Genomic DNA, 22,990 nt, shown 5'->3' with positions numbered 1-22,990 from the left:
AGGGAAGAGAGTCTCTGAACCAGGGGAGATGCATTTTAGGACAGGTTTGAAAGTCTCATAATTAGCAAATTACTAATGCTGCCAAATGTGGTTGGATCTAACATTTCTTGGGCTTTAATTCCACACAGTGAGGGATTTTATAAGCATTCCTAGTTTTGTCCATTTGAAGGGGGTGAGAAGTTCTTCAGGTCTGGAGTCCATCAAAAAGGAGGGTAGATTATGAGAGGATGAGGGTCGATCTAAAGAACTGGGAGGCAGTCAAGAACACATGTGGGAGATATAAGGCTCTCTGTGCTGATCAGGGACAGCTGTTAAACTGCCTGGTCATCTCTCTGCTGTTGCTGAAACACATGGATTTCCATCAGAAGATTAGATGATCGTGTGTTATAGATTTCATGTTCCTGAGAAACACTAGAACTCTGAATGTTTGGAATGCATTCTCTGTCTTTAAAAACCTATTGGGAATAACTCTGATTCTAATCATTACTTCCTTGGACTGCAAGGAGATCCAACCAGTCCATTCTGAAAGAGGTCAGCCCTGGGATTTCTTTGGAAGGAATGATGCTGAAGCTGAAACTCCAGTACTTTGGCCACCTCATGAGAAGAGTTGACTCATTGGAAAAGACTCTGATGCTGGGAGGGATTGGGGGCAGGAGGAGAAGGGGATGACAGAGGATGAGATGGCTGGATGGCATCACTGACTTGATGGATGTGAGTCTGAGTGAACTCCGGGAGTTGGTGATGGACAGGGAGGCCTGGTGTGCTGCAATTCATGGGGTTGCAAAGAGTCAGACATGACTGAGCGACTGAACTGAACTGAACTGAATCATTACTTCAGACATCTGTGGTCTGTGGGACTTCGGAGCATTAAACAATAGCAAAAATTCCTTCTAAATTGGCTGGGAAAGGTTTATGGGGAAGGAGAGAGGAGGGTGCTCTACCAGTTTTCCCCCACCCCCATTTTCCTGACTTATTTGGAGGACTGCTGAAAGGGAGATTTTGTGAATTTACCTCTTTTTGTTGCCTAAATTTCCTTTAAGTAATTTTATAAAGCAATTCAGACTGGCTGATTATTTTCCAAAATTAAATTGGTGGGGAAACTGCAGTACCCTTCTTGGGTTTGAAATTTAACTACTTCCCTTCAAAGGTGATTATATAGGATGAACATCTTAAATTATCTGAGTTTATTTAAATTCATGGAAGTCATTACATAAAGAAGGATTAGTCCTGGAAATAAGAAAACCAGTTGTTCTCCTTGCACTCTTGAGGTGTCTTGAAAGGCTAGGTTTGTCTACTATCTAGTTTTCAAATAAAGGATTAAAAGAAGTTCACTTCCTTGGGAAGGCTATTCAGTGAGCTCTTCTCCTCTATTTGTTACTTCTATTCTTCCTTCTTAAAAGATTAAAATGTACCAGAAGGTGGACTCCTTCCAGGGTCCAGGAGTGGACTCTTGTCTAACACTGGGAATGAATCGTCCAAGGAGACACATGCACTGACAGAGCAAAAGACGTCATTGGAAAGGGGAACCTGGGCGGGAGAGAGCAGGGTGAGAGAACCCAGGAGGACTGCTCTGCCATGTGGCTCACAGTCTCAGGTTTTATAATAATAAGGTTAGTTTTCCAGCTTGTCTCTGGCCAATCATCTTACTTGTGCCTGTGATTGCATCTCTCAGTCAAGATGGTTTCCATTGCAAGGGTTTCTGGAAGGTTGGCAGGCGGGTGTCTCCTTACCCCTTATGCTCTCTCCTGAATTCTTCCAGCTGGCAGCAGTTTTGTCAGTTCTGGGTTCCATGTTGTGAGATAACATTCAAGCGGTTATTATCCTGCCTGGCCATGGCAGGAATGTTTCTGTCAATGGTTTCCTAACAAAAATATAGTTAAATATATGAACAGATGAAATAAGTATTTGGGGAAGATGAAATAATTCCTAAGATTTAAACAGTAATCTTGATTCCTTGAACAAGTGCAGAAAAGAACTGCTTGCTTTCACAGAGTGTGCCTCAGTGACCCAGTCCCCATCTTTCATCCTTTTCTGAGATGATCGATTTATGGATGACAGCTCCATTCTTTTTCATCAGATTCTCCTGCCAGGGCAATAGAGGATGATGTGATAATATGAGAGAGAGAGGTTGGGGGAGAGGGATGGGAAGAGAGAGAACTTTTAAAATATTAAATTCAGTGTTGCATGATTTTTTGTGTGTGTTGGGAGGCAGTTCTCTTATAGGTCTTTTGCACATCTTGCAAGCCGAGGCACTGACTCTGTCTTGTTCTAGCCCCCTTTTCAGAAATTTTTGCATGGTGATCATCCTTCAGTGGTACAGGTAATGTTTCCTTCTAGAGCAAAGAAAGGAGAGATTTGTTTACTGTTCAGTATAAACAGAGATCATGTCTGCCTCCAGAACAAAGGGCAGGTGTATTTACTGCCCCTTATAAAAGGTTCGGGGCTTCCTATGCTCAAGGTTCCTTTTCCATCATGCAGCACATTGAGTGTACAGCTGCTTATCCGGCCCTCTTCACAAAGCTCTGTGGGAACTGGGGCTTGGGAAACTTACATAGGTGCCGAATTTTCTAGTTACTGCTGCTGATGTAAGTACTCAGCTATCCTTTGTCTCTAACCTAGGAGTCTCGTGTTTTCTGTCAGGACCCATGAAACCAGTAGCCTAACTTGTTAGCCTGCAAGTATGGTGAAACCTCAGACCCTTTATATCCTTAATACTTCTGAGTAACGGTTTGTTAAGTGGGAGGTATTTGGAAAAATTTATTAAAACATCTACTTTGTACATCTACTTTGTACAGTTTTTAAGAAGTTCATTTAGGGTATTATTTCTCCTTATTTGATGTAGGCTTTGTTTATAATGTCAGCCCATATATGGAGTATCATCCTGGCGGAGAAGATGAACTTATGAGAGCAGCAGGATCAGATGGCACTGACCTTTTTGATCAGGTAAGGTGTTGAAAGTGATCATTCTATCCTAGTTGGGACCACACTCTTAGGTTCAGTAGTGTGGCAGTGATAGAAAGAAAATAGTGGCATAAATTTCAGATGTGTTGGCTTGAATTTTGAAGTGTGGGAAGATGCTCATAAATAGCAACTGCTCATTTAATTTGCCTATGAATTAGGAATAGAAATTTGCCTTCATCTGACAAATGCTTTATTTTGTATTTTAGTGATGATTAATAACCATGTTGTAGTACTGGACTTTACCAGTTGAGATACCTGAACCAGTTGAGTTATTTTTAGAGTTGTCTTCTGAACAAATGAAATTTAATTTCTGTTCCTTTTATGTTCTCATCCATTTGGAGATTTATTTTTTTACCAGGCTACCAGAAATACAATTTGTTTTGTATTTTAATGTACTTACACGCACCTGCTTAAATAGCCAAATATCATTTGCTATTAATGTTTTTACTGGCTTGGAAAAAAGTCATTTTTGCTTATCAGTGATACTAGGATTCTCCTTGGGAGGCTCTTATTGCTAATTTAAGGTAAATTCCCATTGTAATTTGGTTGGTATTGGTTATCTGCTAGCAATGCAAGTGAAATAGAAAACTGTTTGGGAACATTTGCCAGGAAAATTTATCTACCAGATTTTCATCTCTCCTGTGCGTCAACTGGAAAAAACAAACAAAACAGTGTGAGAATTGTGATTAAGTTTTATTGGTGGCAAAATGAGAGCTGTAGTCTGGGAGACAGCATTTCAGAGAGCTCTGAGAAACTGCTCCAGTGGGGTTGCGGGAGAGGTCATATGTTTTTAGTGAAGTGGGGTACATGTAGTCAAGCTCATATTTCGTCAGAGGCTTGCTGTTAGTCACAAAGAGCAGATGTCACTCTTAGTGATTTTAATGCTTCCTAAGTGTGAGAAGATGTAAGAATTTAGGCTCATAAAATCTTCTCTTGAAAACGTCTAACTCTGTGAAGGCCCTTTTTGCCAGTTTTTACCGGAACACAGAGTGTCTCATTCTTGATCTGTGCCCTGAATTCCTTTCAGGGTATGTTGAAGGTCAGTGGCTGCAGTGGCTGGTGACTTCATCTTTGTAGAGGCAGATGGCAAGAGACAGTTTTTAGTTGGCTCCTGTAACCTCTTGATGGCTGAATGTACTCTGCCATAGATGAATTTCCAGTAACATCTAGTCCTGTTTATATTTCTTAGTGTCATGTGATTGTAAGGACCTTATTTAAGCTTGTTGGGGGGAAATCATAAGAACTACTATATTGTTAAGTTCTTTAGCAAGTTCTACAATCCTTTTGTTGACAAAAAAAAAAAAAAAAAATGCACTCGGGGCATTATTGAGAACTATAGTCCAGAAGCAGCCTGTCAGATAGCTTTGAGAAGGTGTTCCCAAAGAGATAAGGGAGAAACCAGGATTTATAGGAATTTTTGCTGGGGAAAAAAACATCAATTGAATATCAAAAGATTATTACTAATCACAAGAAGAAAACCTCTCAAGTTAATGATTTTAGTGTTTTTCTATGTATAGGAAGATCAATTACTCCTTTGATGTCACCTTAACTCTCTAGAGCCAGTATCCTCTTTTTCTCCGTCCTGAATTCTCCTTGGTGGGTGGTGATGGTTTAGTCACTAAGTCATGTCCAACTCTCTTGCTGCTCCTATGGACTGTAGCCCACTGGGCTCCTCTGTCCATGGCATTCCCCAGGCAGAGCTGGACTGGGCTGCCATCTCCTTCTCCAGGGGATCTTCCAACCCAGGTCTCCTGTACTTCACATGGATTCTTTACCAACTGAGCCACCAGAGAAGCCTGAATTCTCCTTAGGGCACGATAGCAGGCAGCTGTTGTGGTTGATCGCTTTATGGCTACAAGATCCTTGTTTATTAAAATGGCAGGCTGCATTCTTTGTCCACACTAGTTACCAGATTGCTGCATTCCCCTTATTTATGACTTTTCCTCACAGAAGGAAACTTTATATTTTAGAAATGATAGTGAAACTTCTTGTATCTTTAATATTTAGTATTTGAGTTGTACAAAGAATGTTAAGTAATCTCTTTACTGTCAGACTTCTGTCTAGTTTTTTTTCTCATTCCTGATTACTTGTTTAGTATCTCCAGTTGTTGGATGGGCAGTGTGATAACCTGTTGATACTTGAGCTTAGCGCACCCTCAGATAACATCAACTCATATTCTTCTTCCCTTTTTCCCTCCTCTGTTTCCTGTTTCTGGAAATGAGAACTTGAAACCACTTGAGTAGTCTTTGCCCTCTCTCGTTGTGTTACCAAATCGGTCACCTGGACTTGTGCCCGAGTGTTAGCCTAGGCCGAGACCCCTTGTCTCAACCAGGGAGGTTCTTTTTTTGCTCAGATTCATACAACCAATGACAAAACCAGTGTTGAGACTGCAACAGCACAAGCTTTATTCAGTGATCAAAGGATGGAGAAGCAAGAACTAGTTCGCGGATCAATTTCTTGACCCTGCTCAGGCTGAGACACCATATATATAGAAGGTTGAGGTAAAATGGAGGGAATTTGATAAAGAGTGGGAGGAATATTAATGACTTTTCTGAGACAGGGGTGTGGTTTGGATCCAGAATGAGGCAACACTCCTTTTCACTTGTTTTTTTGGGTTCTTCTGGTTGATGTCATGGCAATTGTCAGCTGTTGTGGCACTGGGGGATGTGTCCCTTAGCATGCTAATGTATTACAGTGAATGTATAAAGAGGGCTCAGTCCACTGGAGGTCAGCAGGTCTTTTGCCATTTGGGCCTCATTGGTTCTAACTGATTCTTTAGAAAGTTCTTTAGGAGCAGCTTCGTCCTTTTCTAATTGGGCCAGAAACTCAGATAAGGGTAGTTAGTTTCCACATGAGGGATAGGCAGGGTTATGATTCTGGGGCAACATTCTTGGTAACAAAGGTGTCCCAGTATCCAATTTCTGGTAAAATTCTGTGATTCTGTCTTTAAATATTGCACCTTTTCTCTTTCCCCACTGCCTCTAGTCAGGTCATCACCACCCTCTCTCACCCGAGTATTTTAATACTGCCCTGATACCTTTACCTTCAGCACCATTTAGATAACATGACAACTAAAGTAGTATTCTCAGAGACAGTTGTCTTAGAACCTTGCTCTGCAGCTCTCGGAGGCTCACCATTGGCAGTTGTTGACTGAAAAATAGTCACAACCTGAAAAGTGAGAGTTCTTAGGACTTCATTCCTGGAGGCAGCATCTCAAGTAGCTGCAAGGAGGCAGGGAAGGAGTCAGATTTTATAGAAGTGTGCAGCAAAGGGGGCAGATAGTCTGAACATGAAAGATTATTGTTAATTAAGGAAAGCCAGATATCTCAAACTAAGAAATTTAACACTCTTCTATACATGGGACAATGACAGACTTTATTTCCTTGGACTCCAAAATCACTGCAGATGGTGAATGCAGACACAAAATTAAAAGACACTTGTTCCATGGACAAGCTGTGACCAACCTAGACAGTGTATTAAAAAGCAGAGACATTACTTTGCTGACAAAGGTCCCTGTAATCATGTATGGATGTGACAGTTGAACTATAAAGAAGGCTGAAAGCCAAAGAATTGATGCTTTTGAACTGTGGTATTAGAGAAGACTCTTGAGAGTCCCTTGGACGGCAAGGAGATCAAACCCATCAATCCTGAATATTCACTGGAAGGACTGATGCTGAGGATGAAGCTTCAGTACTTTGGCCACCTAATGCAAAGCACTGACTCATTGGAAAAGACTCTGATGCTGGGAAAGATTGAGGGCAGGAGGAGATGGGAATGACAGAGGATGAGATGATTGGATGGCATCACCGACTTGATGGACATGAGTTTGAGCAAGCTCCAGGAGATAGTGAAGAACAGGGAGTCCTGGCGTGCTGCAGTCCATGGGGTCACAAAGAGCTGGACACAACTGAGCAACTTGGAAGATACTAGCTTCAGGGCTTACTGAAATAATTTCCTTCAGTGAAGTGTTTCTTAGCTATCTAGGGACAGCATCCTGCACCCATCTGTTTTTACATCCCCTATCCCTCATCTGTAGAGAGTGGCTGTAGCCCGATAGCAAGTATTCTCCTTTTTTAATTCGCTTTTAGAACTAACACCCAAAAAAGATGTCCTTTTCATTATGGGGGACTGGAATGCAAAAGTAGGAAGTCAAGAAACACCTGGAGTAACAGGCAAATTTGGCCTTGGAATATGAAATGAAGCAGGGCAAAGGCTAATAGAGTTTTGCCGAGAGAATGCACTGGTCATAGCAAACACCCTCTTCCAACAACACAAGAGAAGACTCTACACATGGACATCACCATATGGTCAACACCGAAATCAGATTGATTATATTCTTCGCAGCCAAAGATGGAGAAGCTCTATACAGTCAGCAAAAACAAGACTGGGAGCTGACTGTGGCTCAGATCATGAACTCCTTATTGCCAAATTCAGACTAAAATTGAAGAAAGTAGGGACAACCACTAGACCATTCAAGTAATGACCTAAATCAAATCCCTTATGATTATACAGTGGAAGTGAGAAATAGATTTAAGGGACTAGATCTGATAGAGTGCCTGAGATGGAGGTTCATGACATTGTACAGGAGACAAGGATCAAGACCATCCCCGTGGAAAAGAAATGCAAAAAACCAAAATGGCTCTCTGAGGAGGCCTTACAAATAGCTGTGAAAAGAAGAGAAGTGAAAAGCAAAGGAGAAAAGGAAACATAAAGCATCTGAATGCAGAGTTCCAAAGAATAGCAAGGAGAGATAAGAAAACCTTCCTCAGTGATCAATGCAAAGAAATAGAGGAAAACAACAGAATGGGAAAAACTAGAGATCTCTTCAAGAAAATTAGAGATACCAAGGGAACATTTCATGCAAAGATGGGCTCGATAAAGGACAGAAATGGTATGGACCTAACAGAAGAAGAAGATATTAAGAAAAGGTGGCAAGAATACGCAGAAGAACTGTACAAAAAGATTTTCACGACCAAGATAATCACGATGGTGTGATCACTCACCTAGAGCCAGACATCCTGGAATGTGGGCCTTAGAAATCATCACTATGAACAAAGCTAGTGGAGGTGATAGAATTGCAGTTGACCTATTTCAAATCCTGAAAGATGATGGTGTGAAATTGCTGCACTCAATACACCAGCAAATTTGGAAAACTCAACAGTGGCCACAGAACTTGAAAAGGTCAGTTTTCATTCCAATCCCAAAGAAAGGCAATGCCAAAGAATGCTCAAACTACCACACAATTGCACTCATCTCACACGCTGGGAAAGTAATGCTCAAAATTCTTCAAGCCAGGCTTCAGCAGTACGTGAACCATGAACTTCCAGATGTTCAAGCTGGTTTTAGAAAAGGCAGAGGAACCAGAGATCAAATTGCCAACATCTGCTGGATCATGGAAAAAGCAAAAGAGTTCCAGAAAAACATCTATTTCTGCTTTATTGACTATGTCAAAGCCTTTGACTGTGTGGATCACAAGAAACTGTGGAAAATTCTGAAAGAGATGGAAATACCAGACCACCTGACCTGCCTCTTGAGAAACCTGTATGCAGGTCAGGAAGCAACAGTTAGAACTGGACATGGAACACAGACTGGTTCCAAATAGGAAAAGGAGTACGTCAAGGCTGTATATTGTGACCCTGCTTATTTAACTTAATGTGAAGTACATCATCGGAGAAGGCAATGGCACCCCACTCCAGTACTCTTGCCTGGAAAATCCAATGGACAGAGGAGCCTGGGCTGCATTCTATGGGGTTGCTAGGAGTCGGACACGACTGAGCGATTTCACTTTCACTTTTCACTTTCCTACATTGGAGAAGGAAATGGCAACCCACTCCAGTGTTCTTGCCTGGAGAATCCCAGGGACGGCGGAGCCTGGTGGGCTGCCGTCTATGGGGTCACACAGAGTCAGACATGACTGAAGTGACTTAGCAGCAGCAGCAGCAGAGTACATCATGAGAAACGCTGGGCTGGAAGAAGCACAGGCTGGAATCAAGATTGCCGGGAGAAATATCAATAACCTCAGATATGCAGATGACACCACCTTGTGGCAGAAAGTGAAGAGGAACTAAAAAGCCTCTTGATGAAGGTGAAAGTGGAGAGTGAAAAAGTTGGCTTAAAGCTCAACCTTCAGAAAACGAAGATCATGGCATCTGGTCCCATCACTTCATGGGAAATAGATGGGAAACAGTGGCAGACTTTATTTTTGGGGGCTCCAAAATCACTGTAGATGGCGATTGCAGCCATGAAATTAAAAGGTGCTTACTCCTTGGAAGGAAAGTTATGACCAACCTAGATAGGATATTGAAAAGCAGAGACATTACTTTGCCAACAAATGTCCGTCTAGTCAAGGCTATGGTTTTTCCAGTGGTCATGTATGGATGTGAGAGTTGGACTGTGAAGAAAGCTGAGTGCTGAAGAATTGATGCTGTTGAACTGTGGTGTTGGAGAAGACTCTTGAGAGTCCCTTGGACTGCAAGGAGATCCAGTCAGTCCATTCTGAAGGAGATCAGCCCTGGGATTTCTTTGGAAGGAATGACGCTAAAGCTGAAACTCCAATACTTTGGCCACCTTACGCGAAGAGTTGACTCATTGAAAAAGACTCTGATGCTGAGAGGGATTGGGGACAAGAGGAGAAGGGGACGACAGTGGATGAGATGGCTGGATGGCATCACCAACTCGCTGGACGTGAGTTTGAGTGAACTCCGGGTTTGCTGCTGGACAGCGAGGCCTGGTGTGCTGCAGTTCATGTAGTCACAAAGGGTCAGACACGACTGAGGGACTGAACTGAACTGAACTGAACTGAACTGAACTAGGGCTCACTGGCTTACATGGGAGGGATGTAACGGCTGATGACTGTGACAGCCTTAAGTTCCTCAGCTAACAGCTGCTTCATTGCAGGCATTGTTCTCTCTTTTGGGGGCCCTCCAGGCTCAGAAATGCACATTTGAAGGCCTGAAGTCTCTGATGGCTGTTTCATCCTTGTTTATTAATGTGGCATGAGATATTCCATTTCACACAGTATAATACATTTAAGGTCATTAGTCTGGCTTTTGAGGGCCTAAAAGTAATGTATCAAGGTAAATATTCTCAACATGGACCTTGCTTTGAGCAAACTGAAGTGCTTTGAGCGAATCGCTAGCTTTGACAAATCCTGTACCTTTGCCTCTTTGAATATCTTTTTCCTTCATCTATCTGTTAAAATTCTACATAGCCCCAGAGATGGTACTTTACACATAACTGGATACTCTATAAATATTTGGTAAATAAAATTTAAATTTCTATTAGTGATTGCCCATTTATAATTACATATATATTTTTTACATATTTTCTATTTTAAAATATTTGGTAAATAAAATTTAAATTTCTATTAGTGATTGCCCATTTATAATTACATATATATTTTTTACATATTTTCTATTTTAGTGTAAATTTATATATTCAGGAAACGTACATAAAGATTCTGATGACGGTATTATTTGACCTGATTATTTTAATTATTATATAGCATTTATTGAATAATATATTATGATTTTCTGTTATGATCTTTTACAATTGGTCTTTTAGGTTGTTCCCAATATTTTGCTAATATAAATAGTGCTATGATGAGTGTCCTGGTGCCTGGATATTTCTGTATATGTAAATATTTTCCCAGGTAAATTCCGGAATTACTAAATAGAAGAGTTGCGTATTTTAAGATTTTTAGTGTATATTGAGAATATGTCCTCCAGAAAGATTGTTTAAATTTAATTCCCATTTTTAAGTCTGGCAACAAATACTGTTAGTTGTTTTCCTTGAGATGACAATTTCACTCTGTTCATTTTGAAGAAAATGTCTATTAGATACCCAAGTCCGAGTAACTAGTTTATAAGTCATGCATTTTCTTTTACGTATAAACATCCTTTCAAGAAAAAACAGTTTGATATGCAAATCAAACAATTGCCTAAATGTTTTTCCTCAGGGAAACCATCTTACTTAGCAGCATAAGTGTTTTTGAGAACTTCCCATTTGTCACACAGCGTATAAAAAAAGTCCTGAAACCAAGGGTTCAGGTTTAAGAACGTTTTTTTTTCCCTACCTCAGGAAGGATATTCTCAAATGAAACCAAGTCCCTCCACCCCCATGAGTCTGTGGTGGTGAAGAATATCATGGTTGAGGCCACTGCCTTGCTATATGCTAAGATGCAGTTTTACCCACATTGCTTTTTCAAAAACTGTTGCAGATGTTAACACAGTGAAAAAGGTAAATAACATCTTAGTGTTACTGAATTGGCCAAAAAGTTCATTCAGGTTTTCCCATAAGACATTATGGAAAAACCCAAATGAACATTGTAACCAACCCAGTATTGACACTAGTCAAGACCTTATGGGTATCTGGGCATCGGGATCCTCCAGAGGTCTACCGACGACACTTGGAGAACATTTTTCTAAACCATCCCTGCATATGCTCTCATTCTGTCCCTCCCTTGTTGGCTAATTGAATCTGCTTTTTAGTTTTTCAGAGCAGTGTAAGAATGTCTAGTTTTGATCAGAAAAAAAATGGTAGCATCTCATGGAGTTGGAGTCATGTTGCTTTTATATTACTTTTCTCCCACGCCAGGTTCATCGTTGGGTCAACTATGAATCCATGCTAAAAGAATGCCTGGTGGGCAGGATGGCCATGAAACCTGCTTTTCCTAAAGGTACGTGGATCCAGGGATAAACTGGCATTGATGTTCGACACAGGTGGACTATCTTTTAGAGGGATTTCAGCAAATAGATTTAAATAAATGACTAAATCATTCTCATTTCACTGGCCTCCTAGTCCAGCCACTATAAAGGTTTTTCTTAAGTTATTTAGAACGAAACAGTGACTTTACCTGAAAAATTTGACTGTTTTGAGAGAACTTTCATAGTGTGGGGAATAAACATAATTGAAGTGAAAGGACTTTGTTTACTCGGGTTTTGTTAGTCTTTTGTTACAAGACTATGTAACTAGTCTCGTTACATACAGTAGCTTGAACACTTGATTAGAGTTGACTTTTAGACTAGTTTCCTAGAGTGTAATTGTTTGAATATGTAACTATATTCCCGTGACTCAAAAATCAGAAAATATAAAAAGTTATACAGTGAAATTTTCCTTCCCATCTTTATCTCCCATTCCTTGACTATTTATCATAGACAACCTATATTCTGATTTTAAAGTACTTTTAAAAAAAAACCCATTTCTTGCCTTTACCTTGACAACTGCCACTCTGCAATCAGCACAGTGTTGGAAAGCATCTCTTTACTCCTAAGCTTCTTTTGCAAAGAAGTGCCTTTGCAAAGGTTTCAACATGCAGTAAGAGTGGCAGAAGCACTTTGTGTAAGTCCTTTACTGTAGATGGAATGGAGTCATTTATTTTGAACAACTCTTGATTTTGACATCCAAAGTAGGAGTAAATTGGCTTGTTTGACCTGACTCTGCTACTATTTATGTAGTTAAGTGAGTTTTGTATTTCCAGGCTTTATTGATGGAGGCTTCCATTGGCTGTGTCAACCTACCTAGATTTGAACCCTTGTTCCATGGCCTGTTAATGGTGCCATAAAGATGGCTCTTTTTATCACTGAGCCTCGAGTTTTTTTTTAATCTATGCAAAGATTGATAGGGCTAATAATTCATATGAGTAAATCAGCATGATAGCATTGTAACAGATACTCAAAAAGGCTTTTTTCTTTCTACTAATACTACTACAAAACAAATAAGCATTACATGTACATAGGCAGACTTGAGAAGTATTGCAAGTTCAGTTTCCGACCTCCACAGTAAAGCAGATACCACAGTAAAGAAGGTCACATGAATTTTTTGGTTTCCCAGTGCATATAAAAGTTATATTTGCCCTCTACTATAGTCTATTAAGTGTGCAATAGCAGTATGTCTACAAAAACAATGTGCATACCTTAATTGAAAAACACTTTTGTATTGCTCATCCTGTTCATGATGCCAGTTGTCTTCTGTTCATACTGTTTGACTGTTTGCTGAACCCAGGGTAGGCAAGGCAGAAGCTACGAGGCTGGAAGGAGATTCAAGGAGCTATAAGAAGTACAGACACATTTATTCTCTCCTGGCTGGAACAGCAGCCATAACACAACCTCTCTCCTGGCTGATGCAGCAGCCATCGCAGCAGCCACAACATAACCATAACGTACCCATAACAAAACCATAACATAACCTTGAATAACATAATCATGATGTCATTCCAGTGTAGCCTCAGTGCTGCATCAGCCAGGGCTTTCATGGTGAAACTCATACAGGCGTACCACACAAGGTAGCCCGTGACCAAGGGAGCACCTCATGGGCAGTGCTAAAAGTGATCTCAGCTATTACATAATCATTTACAAATCGTAGGGCAAGAGTGAGAGGCCACGGGATGAGAGAGCCTGACCATGCCATCTTGGCTAATTTGCTCTTTCCCTTCAACTTTATTACTGAAAAAAAAGCAACCATCATCTGAACCCTCAGCAAGTTCTAATCTTTTTGCTGGTGGAGTGTCTGGCCTTGATATTGATGACTGCTGACTTATCAGGGTGGTGGTTGGTTCCTAGAGTTAGGGTCAGCTGTGGAGTTTCTTAAGATAAGACCACAAAGGAATTTGCCACATTGATTGATTCTTCCTTTCATGAATGATTTTTCTGTATTATATAGACCTATTTGATAGCATTTTACCCACAGTAGAACATCTTTCAAAATCAGTCACTAGTAAAGTCACTAGTGAAGTCGCTCAGTCGTGTCCAACTCTTTGCGACCCCATGGACTGTATGTAGCCTACCAAGCTCCTCTGTCCATGGAATTTTCCAGGCAATAGTACTGGAGTGGATTGCCATTTCCTTCTCCAGGGGATCGTCCTGACCCAGGGATTGAACCTGGGTCTCCCACATTGTAGACAGACGCTTTACCGTCTGACCCACCAGGGAAGTCAGTCCTCTCAAATGCTGATGCTGCTACTTTATCAACTGAGTTTATGTAATGTTCTAAATCCTTTGTTGTCATTTCAACAACGTTCAAGGCATCTGCACTGGGAGTAGGTTCCATCTCAGGAAACCACTTTTGAGCTTATCCATAAGAATCAACTCCTCATTACAAGGAGGCGGTCCTAAGATGGTGGAGGAATAGGACAGGGAGAGCACTTTCTCCCCCACAAATTCATCAAAAGAACATTTGAACGCTGAGTAAATTCCACAAAACAACTTTGGAATGCCAGCAGAAGACAGCAGGCACTCAGAAAAGCAGCCCATTGTCTTTGAAAGGAGATGGAGATGTCTTGAGGCTACTGTAAAAATAAGACTGAAAACCAGAAGCAGGAGGCTTAAGTCCAAATCCTGAGAACACCAGAGAACTCCTGACTCCAGGGAACATTAATTGACAGGAGCTCATCAAATGCTTCCATACCTACACTGAAACCAAGCACCACCCAAGGGCCAACAAGTTCCAGAGCAAGACATACCATGCAGATTCTCCAGCAACACAGGAACATAGCCCTGAGCTTCAATATACAGGCTGCCCAAAGTCACTCCAAACACATTTACATCTCATAACTCAATCCTGGACGCTTCATTGCACTCCAGAGAGAAGAAATCCAGCTCCACCCACCAGAACACCGACACAAGCTTCCCTAACCAGGAAAACTTGACAAGCCACCTGTACAACCCCACCCACACCTAGGAAACTCCACAATAAAGAGAACTCCACAAACTGCCAGAATACAGAGGCCACCCCAAACAGCAATATAAACAAGATGAAGAGACAGAGGAATACCCAGCAGGTAAAGGAACAGTATAAATGCCCACCAAACCAAACAAAAGAGGAAGAGATAGTGAATCTACCTGATAAAGAATTCCAAATAATAATAGCGAAAATGATCCAAAATCTTGAAAACAAAATGGAATCACAGGTAAATAGCCTGGAGACAAGGATTGAGAAGATGCAAGAAGGGTTTAACAAAGACCTAGAAGAAATAAAAAAGAGTCAATACATAATGAATAATGCAATGCTGCTGCTGCTAAATCGCTCCCCCGTCCCTGGGATTCTCCAGGCAAGAACACTGGAGTGGGTTGCCATTTCCTTCTCCAATGCATGAAAGTGAAAAGTGAAAGTGAAGTCGCTCAGTCATGTCCGACTCTTAGCAACCCCGTGGACTGCAGCCCACCAGGCTCCTCCATCCACGGGATTCTCCAGGCAAGAGTACTGGAGTGGGGTGCCATTGCCTTCTCCTGAATAATGCAATAAATGAGATCAAAAACACTCTGGAGGGAACAAATAGTAGAATAACAGAGGCAGAAGATAGGATTAGTGAAGTAGAAGATAGAATGGTAGAAATAAATGAATCAGAGGAAAAAAGAAAAATGAATTAAAAGAAATGAGGACAATCTCAGAGACCTCTGGGACAATGTTAAATGCCCCAACATCCGAATCATAGGAGTCCCAGAAGAAAAAGACAAAAAGAAAGACCATGAGAAAATACTTGAGGAGATAATAGTTGAAAACTTCCGTAAAATGGGGAAGGAAATAATCACCCAAGTCCAAGAAACCCAGAGAGTCCCAAACAGGACAAACCCAAGGTGAAAACACCCCAAGACACATATTAATCAAATTAACAAAGATCAAACACAAAGAACAAATATTAAAAGCAACAAAGGAAAAACAACAAATAACACACAAGGGGATTCCCATAAGGATAACAGCTGATCTTTCAGTAGAAACTCTTCAGGCCAGGAGGAAATGGCAGAACATACTTAAAGTGATGAAAGAAAATACCTACAGCCCAGATTACTGTACCCAGCAAGGATCTCATTCAAATATGAAGGAGAAATCAAAATCTTTACAGACAAGCAAAAGCTGAGAGAATTCAGCACCACCAAACCAGCTCTCCAACAAATGCTAAAGGATCTTCTCTAGACAGGAAACACAAAAGGGGAGTATAAACTCAAACCTAAAACAATAAAGTAAATGGCAACAGGATGATACTTGTCAATAATTACCTTAAACGTAAATGGGTTGAATGCCCTAAACAAAAGACAAAGACTGGCTGAATGGATACAAAAACAAGACCCCTATATATGTTGTCTACAAGAGACCCACCTCAAAACAAGGGACACATACAGACTGAAAGTGAAGGACCGGAAAAAGATATTCCACACAAATAGAGACCAAAAGAAAGCAGGAGGAGCAATACTCATATCAGATAAAATAGACTTTAAAACAAAGGCTGTGAAAAGAAACAAAGATAGACACTACATAATGATCAAAGGATCAATCCAAGAAGAAGATATAACAATTATAAATATATATGGACCCAACATAGGAGCACCACAATATGTAAGACAAATGCTAACAAGTATGAAAGGGGAAATTAACAATAGCACAATAATAGTGGGAGACTTTAATACCCCACTCACACCTATGGATAGGTCAACTAAACAAAAAATTAACAAGGAAACACAAACTTTAAATGATACAATAGACTAGTTAGACCTATTGATATCTATAGGACATTTCACCCCAAAACAATGAATTTCACCTTTTTCTCAAGTTCACACAGAACCTTCCCCAGGATAGAACACATCCTGGGCCATAAATCTAGCCTTGGTAAATTCAAAAAAATTAAAATCATTCCAAGCGTCTTTTCTGACCACAATGCAGTAAGATTAGATCTCAATTATAGGAGAAAAACTATTAAAAATTCCAACATATGGAGGCTGAACAACACGCTGCTGAATAACCAACAAATCACAGAAGAAATCAAAAAAGAAGTCAAAATATGCATAGAAATGAATGAGAATGAAAACACAACAACCCAAAACCTGTGGGACACTGTAAAAGCAGTGCTAAGGGGAAGGTTCACAGGAATACAAGCATACCTCAAGAAACAAGAAAAAAGTCAAATAAATAACCTAACTCTACACCTAAAGCAACTAGAAAAGGAAGAAATGAAGAACCCCAGGGTTAGTAGAAGGAAAGAAATCTTAAAAATTAGGGCAGAAATAAATGCAAAAGAAACAAAAGAGACCATAACAAAAATTAACAAAGCCAAAGCTGGTTCTTTGAGAGGATAAATAAAATTGACAAACTTTTAGCCAGACTCATCAAGAAACAAAGGGAGAAAAATCAAATCAATAAAATTAGGAATGAAAATGGAGAGATCACAACAGACAACACAGAAATACAAAGGATCATAAGAGACTACTATCAGCAATTATATGCCAATAAAATGGACAACGTGGAAGAAATGGACAAATTCTTAGAAAAGTACAACTTTCCAAAACTAGACCAGGAAGAAATAGAAAATCTTAACAGACCTATCACAAGCACGGAAATTGAAACTGTAATCAGAAATCTTCCAGCAAACAAAAGCCAAGGTCCAGATGGCTTCACAGCTGAATTCTACCAAAAATTTAGAGAAGAGATAACACCTATCCTACTCAAACTCTTCCAGAAAATTGCAGAGGAAGGTAAACTTCCAAACTCATTCTATGAGGCCACCATCACCCTAATACCAAATCCTGACAAAGATGCCACACAAAAAAAGAAAACTGCAGGCCAATATCACTGATGAACATAGATGCAAAACTCCTTAACAAAATTCTAGCAATCAGAATCCAGCAACACATTAAAAAGATCATACACCATGACCAAGTGGGCTTTATCCCAGCGATGAAAGGATTCTTCAATATCCACAAATCAGTCAATGTAATACACCACATTAACAAATTGAAAAATAAAAGCCATATGATTATCTCAATAGATGCAGAGAAAGCCTTTGACAAAATTCAAAATCCATTTATGATAAAAAAAAAAAAACCTCCAGAAAGCAGGAATAGAAGGAACATACCTCAAAATAATAAAAGCTATATATGATAAACATTATCCTCAGCAAACATTATCCTCCATGGTGAAAAATTGAAAGCATTTCCCCTAAAGTCAGGAACAAGACAAGGGTGCCCACTCTCACCACTACTATTCAACATAGTTTTGGAAGTTTTGGCCATAGCAATCAGAGCAGAAAAAGAAATAAAAGGAATCTAAGTTGGAAAAGCAGAAGTAAAACGCTCACTGTTTGCAGAAGACATGATCCTCTACATAGAAAACCCTAAAGACTCCACCAGAAAATTACTAGAGCTAATCAATGAATATAGTAAAGTTGCAGGATATAAAATCAACACACAGAAATCCCTTGCATTCCTATACACTAATAATGAGAAAATAGAGAAATTAAGGAAACAATTCCAGTCACCATTGCAATGAGAAGAATGAAATACTTAGGAATATACCTACCTAAAGAATCAAAAGACCTATATATAGAAAACTATAAAACACTGGTGAAAGAAATCAAAGAGGACACAAATAGATGGAGAAATATACCATGTTCATGGATCAGAAGAATCAATATAGTGAAAGTGAGTATACTACCCAAAGCAATCTATAGATTCAGTGCAATCCCTATCAAGCTACCAACGGTATTTTTCACAGAGGTAGAACAAATAATTTCACAATCTGTATGGAAATACAAAAAACCTCGAATAGCCAAAGCAATCTTGAGAAAGAAGAATGGAACTGGAGGAATCAACCTGCCTGACTTCAGGCTCTACTACAAAGCCACAGTTATCAAGACAGTATGGTACTGGCACAAAGACAGAAATATAGATCAATGGAACAAAATAGAAAGCCCAGAGATAAATCCACGCACCTATGGACACCTTATCTTTGACAAAGGAGGCAAGCATATACAACAGAGAAAAGACAATCTCTTTAACAAGTGGTGCTGGGAAAACTGGTCAACCACTTGTAAAAGAATGAAACTAGAACACTTTTGAACACCATACACAAAAATAAACTCAAAATGGCTTAAAGATCTAAACGTAAGACCAGAAACTATAAAACTCCTAGAAGAAAACATAGACAAAACACTCTCTGACATAAATCACAGCCGGATCCTCTATGACCTACCTCCCAGAATATTGGAAATAAAAGCAAAAATAAGCAAATGGGACCTAATTAAAATTAAAAGCTTCTGCACAGCAAAGGAAACTATAAGCAAGGTGAAAAGACAGCCTTCAGAATGGGAGAAAATAATAGCAAATGAAGCAACTGACAAAGAACTAATCTCAAAAATATACAAGTAACTCCTGCAGCTCAATTCCAGAAAAATAAACGACCCAATCAAAAAATGGGCCAAAGAACTAAACAGACATTTCTCCAAAGAAGACATACAGATGGCTAACAAACACATGAAAAAATGTTCAACATCACTCATTAGCAGAGAAATAAAATCAAACCTCAATGAGGTACCATTTCATGCCAGTCAGAATGGCTGCTATCTAAAAGCCTACAAGCAATAAATGCTGGAGGGGGTATGAAGAAAAGGGAACCCTCTTACACTGTTGGTGGGAATGCAAACTAGTACAGCCACTATGGAGAACAGTGTGGAGATTCCTTAAAAAGCTGGAAATAGAACTGCCTTATGACCCAGCAATCCCACTGCTGGGCATACACACTGAGGAAACCAGAATTGAAAGAGACACGTGTACCCCAGTGTTCATCGCAGCACTGTTTATAATAGCCAGAACATGGAAGCAACCTAGATGTCCATCAGCAGACAAATGGATAAGAAAGCTGTGGTACATATACACAATGGAGTATTACTCAGCCATTAAAAAGAATACATTTGAATCAGTTCTAATGAGGTGGATGAAACTGGAGCCTATTATACAGAGTGAAGTAAGCCAGAAAGAAAAACACCAATACAGTGTACTAATACATATATATGGGATTTAGAAAGATGGTAACGATAACCCTGTGTGCGAGACAGCAAAAGAGACACAGATGTATATAACAGTCTTTTGGACTCTGGGGGAGAGGGCAAGGGTGGGATGATTTTGGAGAATGGCATTGAAACATGTATACTATCATATGTGAAACGAATTGCCAGTCCAGGTTCAATGCATTAGACAGGGTGCCTGGGGCTGATGCACTGGGATGACCCAGAGGGATGGTATGGGGAGGGAGGTGGGAGGAGGTTTCAGGATGGTGAACACATGTACACCCGTGGCGGATTCATGTTGATGTATGGCAGAACCAATACAATATTGTAAAGTAATTAGCCTCCAATTAAAATAAATTTATATTTAAAGAAAAAGAATCAGCTCCTCATCTATCAAGTTTTATGATGAAATTATAGCAACTCAGTCACATTTTCAGGTTTCACTTCTAATTCTAGTTCTTTTCTTATGTCTACCACATCTGCAGTTACTTACTCCACCATAGTCTTGAACCCCTCAGACTTATCTGTGAGGGTTAGAATCAACTTCTTCCAGACTCCTCTGAAAGTTTGTATTTTGGCCTCTTCCCATGAATCATGAAAGTTTTTGGTGGCATCTAGAAAGTTACTCTTTTCCAGAAGGTTTTCAGTTGACTTTGCCAAGATCCATCAGAAGACTCACTATCTATGGCAGCTATATAGCCTTATAAAATATATTTCTTAAATAAGACTTGAAAGTCAAAATGACTCTTTGATCCACAGGCCACAGAATCGATGTTGTGTTATTGTTGTTTAGTCACTCACTCGTGTCTTGACTCTTTTGTGACACCATGGACTGTAGCCCACCAGGCTCCTCTGCCCATGGAATTCTCCAGGCAAGAATACTGGAGGAAATTGCCTTCCTCAGAGGATCTTCCTGTCCCAAGGATAGACCTGTGTCTTTTGCTTGGCAGGCACTTTCTTTACCACTGAGCCACAAGAGAAGCCTAGATGTTGTGTTAGCAGGCATGAAAAGAGCATGAATCTTGTGTATCTCCATACTGTTTGATATAGAAAACTTAGCTTTCAGCCTGTCTTGTCTTTCGACATGCCTTCCTCACTAAGCCTAGTCATTTCTAGCTTTTGATTTAAAGTGAGAGTCGCGGAACTCATCCTTTCACTTGAACACTTCAAGGCCATTGTAGGGTTATGTTCATGGGCCTAATATCAAATTGCTGTGTCTCAGGGAATAGAGACACCCAAGGAGAGGAAGAGAGAGGGAAATGGCCAGTCCATGGAACAGTCAAATCATACACATTTATAGATTAAATTTGCAGTCTTACATGGGTGTGCAGTTCATGGTGCCCCCAGATAATTACAGTGGTAACATCAGATCACTGATCACAGATCACCATAACAAATATAATAATGATGAAAAAAATTTGAAATATTGCCAGAATTACCAAAATGTGACCCAGAAACCTAAGTGAGCAAATGCTGTTGGAAAAATGGCCCCAGTAGACCTGGTCTATGCAGGGTTGCCACAAGCCTTCAATTTTTTAGGAACGCTATATCTGCAAAGTGGATAAAGCAATGCACAGTAGACGAGGTCTTCCAGTACACCAAAAGCAAATTAGTTTGAACTTTAGTGTCCGACAGTTCTTCCAAACCAGGTTACCTTTGTAAACAAATACCTTTATTTTCTTAATTGCTCCAGAGCTCACCAGATCACTGCCATCAGGGAACACGTTCTTAACTAAAATTTCTAAATGGCTAACTTTACTTCACCCTAAATATTACATGTCTTGTTTACACCATCTGGTACTAAAGGTCACATGCTTCTCTGTACTACCATTCAGGATGGTCAGAAAGTGTCCCAGCTCCTTAGGCTTCTGTGTCATAGGCATGAAACAAATGAAAGGACTCAGGATTTCCTTCCTGCCTGCCTGGAAATGAAAGACAGAGAACCTTCAAAATGATTCACCAAATACAGCAGACGCTGTTTAAAATGAGCAGATTCCACAGGGAAGTTGCCAGGTTAAGGGGAAAAAAGTAGGTGGAACAATTCAAAGTGATAAGCTAGCTCTCATACCTTCACTTTCAGAAAACACTTATCAGATACTTGAACTTAGAGCCACACAGGAATTTTAATGGTCACATAGGAAAAGAAAGATCAGATCTTGGGTCTGTAAAGGGAAGGAATTAGAACTGAGATCCCTGCCTGTGGCTTGGCTCCTGAAGTCTGTATAATCAGTGAAATGTGAATGCTTAACGGAAAAATCTGTCCAACAACAAAGGGAGATGTCAGGATAGTCTGCCTTGACCTTGTTTATGAGGTGATGGGGGAGAGGAAAGAGAAGTTTCCTTTGAGAATTTGTAGCCACAGTCTTACCCATATATGAGTTGGGAATTCAAATATATACCACCTATGTAGTCTTAGAAACCCCAAACCAGGAAGTAAAATGGTCTCCCATTATTGGTTTCCCAGGCTGCTTCGCAGATTTATAGATACCTTTTTAGTGGTGGAAAAACTTTCAATCTAAAACCCTCAAAATTGCCACAGGTACAGAGCAGCAGTTATTAGTGTACAGTGAAAACTTAACGCTTGAGGAAACAAGTCAGCAGAAATAAAGGCAGAATTTCACCTCTTGGACTTTAATATTTGTATACAGAATAAATAACTTTGATGTGATTAGGAAAATAAGAATAAATTAATAACATAATAAAGGAGACTAGTAATTGTGTAGTATTGAAAAAAATAGAACCTTTGGAAATGAAAAATCAAGCTGATGAAATAAAAAAGTGCATAACATGAATAGTGAGAGATTAGACATACAACAGTCCAATGAACTATAAAATTGATTCAAGCAGAAATTGGACAGGATGTGGTACAGAGAAACAAAATGATAGAAAAACATTCAAGAGCCACAGGGAATACAGTAATAAGATCTAACACTTATAATCAGATTTCCAGAAGGAAGTAGTAGTGAGAATGAGGAAGAGGCATCTGAATGGCTGAGAACTTTCCAGAATTGATAAATCACAAATATCAGAGATAGCAAATTCACCAAATCCTGATCAAGATAAATAAAAAGGAATCTACACATATTCTCTTTGTAGTCAAATTGAAGAACAGCAAGACAATGAGAAGATATGAAAAATAGCCAGAGAGAGACAGAGTCACTGAGAAACCGGTAAATTGACAGCTAATTTACTCATGTAATTTACAAGCTGTTACAGCTAATTTATTAGAATATCAGTAGAAGACAGAAGCCAATAGAA

General features: G+C 39.8%; 1 protein-coding gene across 3 annotated transcripts in view; it reads left to right on the top strand.

Annotated features, from left to right (window-relative positions):
• The window catches only part of CYB5R4 (cytochrome b5 reductase 4), a 114,535-nt gene that overhangs the window by 29,764 nt on the left and 61,781 nt on the right, over nt 1–22,990 (top strand). For all 3 annotated transcript variants that reach the window (XM_070796139.1, XM_070796138.1, XM_070796137.1), the window contains exons 3-4: nt 2,843–2,943; nt 11,557–11,638. In XM_070796139.1, coding sequence (XP_070652240.1) covers nt 2,843–2,943; nt 11,557–11,638 — 183 coding nt within the window. The remainder of the gene's footprint in view (nt 1–2,842; nt 2,944–11,556; nt 11,639–22,990) is intronic.

Source organism: Bos indicus, chromosome 9 (genome assembly GCF_029378745.1).
Source record: "Bos indicus isolate NIAB-ARS_2022 breed Sahiwal x Tharparkar chromosome 9, NIAB-ARS_B.indTharparkar_mat_pri_1.0, whole genome shotgun sequence".
NCBI classification, from domain to species: domain Eukaryota; kingdom Metazoa; phylum Chordata; class Mammalia; order Artiodactyla; family Bovidae; genus Bos; species Bos indicus.
Note: the sequence above shows the minus strand (reverse complement) of the source record. Positions and strands in the feature narration are given on the sequence as shown.